Genomic DNA, 9,822 nt, shown 5'->3' on the forward strand with positions numbered 1-9,822 from the left:
TCAATGATGACGAGCATCTCACCAGATCATCCCTATGCCTCCACTTCTCGCTTTTAAACAACTGCCAAACCTTAAACAGACCATCGCTTGCAGCAAACTACCCAGCCTTCAGGACAACATCGACCACAACGCTATACATCCCTGAAATAGCACCCTCTGAAAGACGTGTCAGATCATCGACATTATACATGGGAACACCACCCACCACGTACACAGCAGATGCTCATGTGACTCGGCCAATGTTGTCTATCTCATAGACTGCAGGCAAGGATGCCCCAAGGCATGGTATATTGGAGAGACCATGCAAATGCTACAATAACAGATGAATGGACACTGCACAACAGACAGGAATGTTCCCTCCCAGTCGGGGAACACTTCAGCGTCAAGGACATTCAGCTTTCGATCTTCGGATAAGCGTCCTCCAAGGTGGCCTTTGGGATACACAACAATGCAGAATCACCAAGCAGAAACTGATAGCCAAGTTCCAGGCTGATGAAGACGGCCTTAACCATGATCTTGGGTTCATGTCGTGCTACATGTGACCCCACCACACTTCTGTATCTGTAAAACCTTCCTTACCGTCCTGTTTTGTCACCATCACCTGGATAAATTGTTATTTTCTCTCTACCTTAATTGGTTTTTACGGTTTGAATGGCTTATTACTTTGGTTAGACTCTCGACTTGCAACTCTTATACCACCATGTTATTCCAGTCATTTGGTTTGTCTCCAGCACCACCTTATATTAATTTTTTTGTAATTATCTCTCTGCCACATTTAGTCAGATGCTACAATCATCCCTTCATTTGTTATTCAGCTGTTGACACTTTACTCACACCGTCTGACACTTTGGATCACTTGCAGAGATTTATTATTCAACACTCCACTCACACCATTTGTATGACCTTTTGATCTCTCTGCCCTGGATCCTTCTGCCCATAAATTCTGTGTTCTGTGTGCTTCTCTCTCACTTCACCTGACGAAGGGACTATGCTCCGAAAGCTTGTGATTTCAAATAAACTTGTTTGACTATAAGCTGGTGCCATGTGACTTCTGACTTTGTCTACCCCAATCCAACACTGGCACCTCCACATCATTTTCTCAACAGAGGTCTGGGCCTACTGTATACTTCCAGCTTTTTCTGTCTTTATTTAACATTTTCTAAGTCTGTTTCTGCACTCAGCAGGACTAACTCTCTTGAGTTGCTCCTTGTTTCTGCTGTCTCTGGCTATTCATTGCTATTATGCCAATATCCAAGCACAGGTAAATTCCCTGCAATCAATGGTCATTTATTGAAAGTGCTAAGTATATTGATGTCTACATTTCACCTGCGTGCTTGCTCGAATGATTTACCTTCACTGGCACAATTGGGATGAAAAGAAGACAACTAATTTATTATTCTAACATATAATAAAAGTCAAGTTCACCTGAAACTGAGCTTATAGTTTAAGCCTTACAAGTCTGATACAATTTTGATGAATCTGCACTGTCACACATCCTGTATGATGTGCAGTGCAAAAACTAAATGCTTCACTCTAACTGGAGACTTTGTGTATAGAAGATCTACAAAAGGCAAGTTGAAAACTCTTGTCAGGAAGCACTTCTTCACTAATGAATGACTGATACCTGGAAAACATTTTCTGAATAAGGTAAGGGTAATAGAAATAAGATAAAGTCGCTGAAATCATTACTGCTGAGCATCATTTTCCAATCCTCTCTGACTATAGGCTAGAGCACAGTTAAAGTCACACTGTTGTTTCTAAATGGGAGGAAAGGTTAGGCCAAGTAGTTACAGACCAGTCAGCCTAACTTCCAGTGATGAGTGAATTTTTGGAAAAAATTCTGAGATGCAACATAAATTGTCATAAAGAGGGCCTAAATTAATCAAAAACAGTCAGCATGGATTGTGAATGGAAGGTCATACCCTAAGTTGACTAAATATATCCGGGGAAGCATCACGAAGAGGGAATAACGATAGCATGTTTGATGTTGTTAGCACTAAATTGAGCAAGGCTTTTGGCAAATTCCAAACAGACTGATCAATAAATCACAAACTCATGGGATTCAAATTGGCTCAGGCAGAAGTATAGGGTAATAATCGATGGATGTTTTTGTGAATGGAAGGCTGTTTCCAGTGGGGTTCTTGTAGGCCTCAATACTGAGCATCTTGCTATTTCTCAAATGAATCAATGATTTAGACTTAAATAGAGTGTCAAGAGGAGGAAGTATGCTTATATATGAGAGTTAACCATCTGGTTGAAAGCAAGGAAGAAAGTTGTAGACCGTAAGAAGATATGAATCAGTTGGGCAGAATAGTGTCAACTGGAATTCACCTGACAGGCAGTCCCTGGGTTGCAAATGGTCTGAAGTCCATTTGCAAGTTAATTTGTATGCAAGTTGGAACATGTAACAAGACAAAACAAAGTAGCCATTTGTAAGTACAGGAAATGTTTGTATGTTGGCTCTTTTAAAATGACATCCCTGTGTGAGATCACATTCTTAAATACAATCATTGGTAAGCTTTGGTAAGCTCTGTAAATCAGGAGCCACCTGTAATGTATTTGGGCAAATAAGGCAAAGTGTGGAGGGACAGTGTGGCTATGGAGTGCATGTTTACAGATCACTCAAGGTAGCAGAACAGGTAGAAAAGTTTGTCAAGAAGATGTACAGATACCTTCCCGCTTTGACTGAGGCCTACAGTACAAGAGCAGGGAGGTTATACTAGAGCTAGAGAACCAGAAGAATAGATTGCAGCTGGAGTACTGCATTACATGAAGGATGTGATCAAAGAATCTAGAAGAAATTTTCAAGGATGTTGCAAGGACAATGGAAAATTTTAACTCTGGAGAAAGATTGGACAGGTTACATAGGAGCAGAGGTGACTAAGAGGTATTTTTATTGAGATGTATAAAGTTGACGGGTTTAGACTGAATAGGAAGTCCCTATTTCTATTAACAAAGAGATTGATAGCCACAAGAAGTTGGAATAATGAATTGCTTGGCAGCACAGAACTACAACATTGTTAAAAGGGGATGAGAAGATGAAGCTTTTCATTTTGACACTCTGCAGAACTAGAACTAGAACACAAGAGACAGGATTGAAAAAAGGGATATCATTTTATCCTGCATGAGAAAAGGGTACTGAAACCGTCGACAATGCAACAAGAACAGTTAACTGTCAATCTGCTGTAGCTCAACCTAAACATTGTCGCACTTTTCCATCCGCCTAACAACACCCCCAACAATCAAGTTTATTCAAAAGGAATTAGAAATTATGGCAATTTAGAAGTGAACCATCATGTGCACTACACTGTTAAACCATTGCTAGCTGACTGCTGGTTAAGTGCTAGGGAAGAACCTAGATGTTTTGTTTTCAAGAAATAACAAAACCTGCTCAATAGGGGCTCTGTAACTTAACAAAACCATGGGGGAGAAATTGGTCGGCGGGGTGCGAATTGACTAAATAAAAATAGTATTGGAGGGGGAAGAGGATACAATCCAGCATGAAAGACTTCGTGGGTGCTGCTGGACACTGCACATTCCCTCTCCAAGGATGCCTGGGTGTGGACATAACCACAAAAGACAGGCAGAAAGTCTGGAATCATGAATCGTCCATAGTCCACAGCATAGACCCATGAATGGCCAGGCCCAGGAGTAGGGTGAGAACGCAGCTTCTTTTTTAAATTTGTAAATAATCCCACACAGCAAATTTACAAATCACTCAATTAATAAATAACACATATTATCTACTGGGGCAGTGTGCAAAAATCAAAACACAAATAGAGGGAAGAAACAAGAGTGGGAGGCAGGGAGTTAAAAAGATGTTGGTGAGGGAGATAATACACCCCAGCTCCTGCAATTCCAACATGTTCCTAAATGCTTTGAGGTTACCAATGGATGCTGCTGTGTCTCTCCCCAACGACACCAAGGCACAGATTTAACTGCTGAACTCAGCTCTATTTTTATTTTATTTTAAGAAGGTTAGAGGGATAAGGGCCAAACACAGGCAAATGGGACTAGGTGAGTTTAGGAAACCTGGTCAGCAATGGAAAAGTTCGGCCGAAGGGCCTATTTCCACTCTGTATGACTTTATAACTCACCACCAAATTAACAGGTTACCTAATGATAAGCATATGACAATAGAAAAAGAAAGAGGTCAGGGGAAACCAAGGACGCAACAAGATCAAAATGGTCTTTGTAGGGGAAATAACGTCCCAAACTCCCTGGAGGCCACCTTTCGCTGAAAACTTTGAGGCTACCAGTGGACACTGCAAACTCCCTCTCCAAGGACACCCAGGCATGGATGTATCAGCAGTAAAATATCAATATAAAGTCCAATAAGCTTCGGTGTGCTCTCAATCAACCCTGGAGCCATTCTGGTTGAGCCTTAAATGGACCTGTCATCTAACACTGACATGGGAGCTGGGTACCTCCTGCAGTTATATCTGTGCCCAGGTTAACATCCTCAAAATGGCAATTTTTTCACAGATTCTCTGGCCATCATCATATTGCTGTTTGTGGGTCATCATATTTGCTATGTTGCAACTTTCTTCAAAAGTACATAATTAGCAGCAAATTAAATTTTGGCATGAAGGAAATCAAAGGATTTGGCAAGTGGCTGGGTTGGTAGCTGAGTGGTCACACTGTTATTAAAGGGGCTCTTGTGGTGCAGTGGTAGTGTCCCTACCTCTGAGCCAAGACACCTGAGTTCCACTCCCACCTGCTCCAGAGGTGTGTAACAATATCCCTGAACAGGTCGATTAGAAAATATCTTGAATGGGGGAGCAGGCTCAGGCAGCCCTATAGCGTACACTTGCTATTTCTCAAGCATTCTGGAATATCCTGAGGTCATGATAGGTGTCATTTAATTCAGGTTCTTTCTTTTCTCAACCTGCTACCAATTTCATAGCCTGTAGACAGTAGCACATCAAGGAGGGCCTGCACATTACGGGTTGAAGGCGTTACAAAGCTTACCCAACGCTATGTAGAGTCGGTTCACTTGCAGCTGAACCAGTTGCAGACACTTGGCTCTGAGTTGCAGTTTTAAAGTCTGGAAGGTGACTCTTCTTAACAAAAGGTTGTGGGTGGACACCACTCAAGGTCAACCTTCTCGGCCTGTCGCCCAGCTGCCTGACTGTGAATTTGTTCTTCCATGTAGCTCTAGGTGTGAATGGGCTCCTGTCCCCCGGCACGATGTTTTGTGGTTGAGCTGCTGCATTCACTCTGCCCACAGGTGGTGAAGGGGCCTGGGATTCAAAGATGGATTTGGAGAGCGGGCAGAAGATGGATGAGGCATTGGATCCCGGTTTCTCGGTGCGGTCAAGGGGTGTTTTCTCAAGCGGAGGGGCGCTATTGACTGCTGCCGGAGGACTGGGCAGTTGGCGATGGGCCAGGGAGTTGGGAAATTGGCGATGGACCGGCGGGCTGGGCAATTGGCGATGGACTGGTGGGCTGGGCAGTTGGCGATGGACCGGTGGGCTGGGCAGTTGGCGACGGGTCAGGGGGCTGGGTGGTTGACGATGGACCGGGGAGCTGGGCAATTGGCGATGGGTCGGGGGGCTGGGTGGTTGATGATGTACCGGGGGGCTCGGGGGGCTGGGTGGTTGACGATGGACCGGGTGGCTGGGCACTTGGTGATGGGCTTGACGGCTGGGCAGTTGGCGATGGGTCAGGGGGCTCCGTGGTTGACGATGGGCCTGGGGATTGGGTGGTTGATGGTCTGTTGCAAGATTGGACAGTTGGTGGTCGGTCGCGAGGCTGGGTGGTTGAGGGTCTGTCGCGAGGCTGGACAGTTGATGGTCTGTCGCCAGGCTGGACGGTTGAGGGTCTGTCGCGAGGCTGGACAGTTGATGGTCTGTCGTGAGGCTGGACAGTTGATGGTCTGTCGCGAGGTTGGACGGTTGATGGTCTGTCGCGAGGTTGGACGGTTTAACCGGAACAGAAGGGGGCCTTGAACTCCTGAGGCTAACTGAGGAGCTCGGTTCGTCTGGAGAGGCTGGTAGGTTCGGTTGTTCAGAGCCCCATTTCGTGTTTGGCCATCTCTTTCTGGAGACAGAGGGCGCGGTGTAACCCACTGGAATGTAGAGGTTTCGAGATGGCAGGGTGGGACTGGGGAAGGCCTTTCTCGAGGTGGGAGGTGAAGGATTGGGAGCTGGGCCTCCCGTTGCGCCTCGGCAGAATGGGGGGGAGGACAATCCTCCCCGCCCGAAGTGTGGGGAGAGTGTGGATGGAGCCACTGCTTCGTCGAGGGATGAAGTGGCCTTGGGCGGGGGGCCTGGTCTGCTGGGCTCGGGAGGGCACTCGGGGGTCGCTCCATTTTCCTGGGGGCTACAGGAGGCCCCGCCGTAGCGGAGGTTAATGATTTTGTATTGCAGCCAGGGTTGGTCACCGGCTGTCATGGCTCCAGGCTGCAGCTTGCGAGAGCTGCTGGTGATGGATCCTCTCCAACTGGCTCCTCCTGGGGCCAGTTTACTCATCACCCGCCCGGCTACCCGGCTGCCTGTTTCCAGGTCGGGAGTGAAGCCCCCCTGGGGAAGGAGAGGGGCATCCCTGGTTGTCAGGCCGGCACTTCCCTGGCTGAAGGTGGTGATCAGTCCTTGCACTCCTGTCCGTTGCAGGCGAGTGGCAATAGGACAGGGTGGCGCCCGCTTTATTTTGGCAGGGGCCTGGGCCTCAGTCTGGACTGGGGCCTTGAACTGGGTCTGGGACTCCTGTGTCTGATCCTGGGCTTGGTGCTCAGACTGGATCTGGGTATGGTTCTGGACTTGGGCCTGGATATGGTTCTTTCCTCGCACTGGACCCTGGTTCTGGCTCTGGGTCTGGGTCTGCTGTGCCTGGGTTTGGGTCTCAGTTTGGTTTTGCGCCTGGGTCTGGTAGCACGACCCAGGTGGAATTTTCCTGAGACTCATCTTCTCCTGACTGGGCAGGATACTAAAGTTGCTGTGGAGGGAGGCTTTCAGCTTGTTTCTAGGCGCTGCCTGACCTGTGCCAGGCAGACTGGTTGGCAGCTTTGGCATTCCTGGTGTCTTCCTCTGTTCAAAGCCACCCTTGTTGTTTGCACCTTTGGGCTGCAGCATCTTCTCCAGCCTCCTGCTCAGATCCTTTTGAGTTCTCTGAAGCTCCAGCAGCGTCGGATCCTCTGCCTTGCTTTTTAGTGACTCTGCGGACTTTGATCGCCGCTTTTTGACGACACGAATTTTGCAGCCCTTGGCAGTACTTGGTCTGACTGGGAGCAATTTGCTCTCTTCGTCTGACCAAGCATTCGACCCCGAGTTGATTGGGACAAACTGGATTTTGTCACTAATGGCATCTTTCATCTTAAAGGTCATTTCTTCGTTCTCAGGGATGTTGATCCTTTTTGGAATAGGCCGCACAGCTTCACTTTCTGGAGGGGATGATCTGGGCTGCTGAGGTGTCCCATCAACAATTATGTCTAAACTGCGTTCCTCATTGTCCTCTTCACCCAGGGAGCAGAAATCCATTGACTCTGTTCGAATAAGTGTCTCGCAGTCCGTGCTTGTTACTGACTCAAAAGAACTGAATGATCTGTTCTGGATATGTGCATGTTGAGATGTACGGATTGATACAGAGGATGTATCATGAGGCGAGTAAAAGTTGCCTTTTAATTGATGATCGACAGTATTGTCATACGATTTTGAAGTACAGCTTGCTATGTGAGAAAGGCTTGCTTGTCTATGTGAAGGGTGCGAATGAGAATCTCTGCTTAAGAGATATGCATTGGACTCTGAACTTGTACGCCTTCCACCTTTCTCAGGGTTCCAGTATTCTTTCATGGAATCGGTATCTCCTCCAATGCCACTGTCCTCTGAATGAAGGGCCGTGTCTCTGTGTTTGCTCTGAGGTTGTTGCCGTGCGCAGGCCTCCAATTGAGCTATCATTCTTTGCAACCGCTTGTCTACTTCCTGTTTCACTGTGAGCCTGTTATGGAAAGTGTCCGTGGCAGAATGCAGGTATCTGCATGCTTCTTGCAGGGCTGAGGCCGTCAAGGAGGTTACTGTCCCATTGGTTTCCTGCATCTTGTTGACAGTGTACAACAGCAGTTGTTGCAGGAGATCGGGCTGTTCTTGTGGGGCTGCTATCCCAGCAGGCCATGCAAGCTGAGTTCCAACATCTTTCACTAGCCTTTCACCTTCACCAGCTATTTCCTCTAGGATGCAGTTTACCTCCTCAAAGCGCAGTGTTAGAAAGCTCACCATCTGCTGGAGAATTAGTTGAGTGTGTGCGGCCTGCTCAATTAAACTCAAAACTGCATCGTACTTGGAAAGGCAGGGGTTAAGGTAAGCGTATGCGGCTTGGTGGGCATTAACCAGGGAGGTGGGAAAATCTACTTTCTCTTTGTCCGCTGATTGAGAAAGACTCTTTTCCCTCCACTTGGTGCTCTTGACCTGCTTGGGGCTCTGGTGGCCTTTTTGTTTCCTGCTTCTCTTGGGTTGCTGAGCCAAGTCGCTGACGCTGTGTGCATGCTGTTTCTGTTCAGCAAATTCCCGAGGTACATACTTCTGCGAAACTATAACCTCTGACACTGCCACCTTGGTACCGGCTGCCAATTTTTCTCTCTTTGTTTCCTCATTGTAAAGTTTGGGTGTTCGAGCAGGCACTGCTGACCCAGGCAGGTTCTGGCAATGGCTCCTTTCCATGTGGTGCTGGTCCTCTTTATCTCTCAGCTGGATGGCATTCTCCTGATCATTCTCAGAGGATTCACTGTCGGAGTTGCCTGACCCTCCGCTGACTGAGTGGTTTCGGCTCTCAGTGTGTGTCCTGTCTGCTGACCCTTGGGCCGTGGATTTCTTTAGAGGTCTCAAGGTGTTTTTTGCGAGGTGTTGGATTATTTCACTGTGAGACGGTGCACACCCCATCGCTGCTTGCAAAGCGACAACCTCAAACTGATCGGTGCAGAGAAAGGTCAGCACTATCAAACTGCTCCTCCTGTCACCTCCAGATGCTCTGGTTCAGTGTGACCTTAATCATCATTCGCGCCCACTGAAAGCTTGGAGTTTAACAGAACTGGTGTTTGAGACTTTGGTCCTTCTTCAGAACACATAATGAAAACGTTCCAGCGACCAGGCAGATTCAGGGGTTTCTATCTTTCTTTTAATGTGCTGAACGTTCCTGGCCCCTTGTTCACAACCTTCGCGACACAGATCCTTTGGATTAAATGCATCACCTGCCTCGCTTCTAAGAATAAGATTTTAAGCTTATCAGTTTAATCAGGCTTGGTCAGTCGATTTCCATTTGTAACCCACGGAATTTAATAAAAAGTGCCAATTAAAGACTATCTGGAGATTTTAATAAACAGATATGAGGACCAGTTTGTTAAACTCTCGGTGTTAGTAGGAAATAATTATTCGAGGGCTGTAGATTTGACTGTGTTTTAACACCAAAGCCTTCCTTAACACCAATATATTTTCCATCAACAAATCTGACCTTGAGACTTTGATTTACCAGGACAAGGACGATAGATGCTGCAACAGTCTGCACCAAGTTAACGGTTGCTGAGTCTGTTAACCCTATGGTTTCATCTGCCAACTAACTCTCAACCTCAAATGGTGGTGAGTACAAAGAAAGAGAGAACTGCCATCTTCGAGGTCCTCCAGACTTCCCAAATCGTTTAGTCAGTGAGTTACTGTTGAGCTGTAGTCACAGTTGTTATGCCAGCTGATACAGGCACCAATTTATACACAGCAAGATGCCATGAATCGCAATGCGAGGATTTTTCATGGTGTTAGTGAGGAATAGACATCAGCTGGAACAAGGAGAGATCTCTGCTAGTTTTCCCAGAATCGTACTGTTAAATCCTTGTTCACT

General features: G+C 46.9%; 1 protein-coding gene across 1 annotated transcript in view; it reads right to left on the bottom strand.

The window, feature by feature from the left end:
• pcare (photoreceptor cilium actin regulator) overlaps positions 1-8,873 on the bottom strand; it is a 13,803-nt gene extending 4,930 nt beyond the window's left edge. The window contains exon 1 of the mRNA XM_048596678.1: positions 4,972-8,873. Coding sequence (XP_048452635.1) covers positions 4,972-8,873 — 3,902 coding nt within the window. The remainder of the gene's footprint in view (positions 1-4,971) is intronic.
• Between the last annotated feature and the right edge of the window lie 949 nt (positions 8,874-9,822).

The sequence above is a fragment of the Rhincodon typus genome, chromosome 5 (assembly GCF_021869965.1).
Source record: "Rhincodon typus isolate 14 chromosome 5, sRhiTyp1.1, whole genome shotgun sequence".
Taxonomy (NCBI): domain Eukaryota; kingdom Metazoa; phylum Chordata; class Chondrichthyes; order Orectolobiformes; family Rhincodontidae; genus Rhincodon; species Rhincodon typus.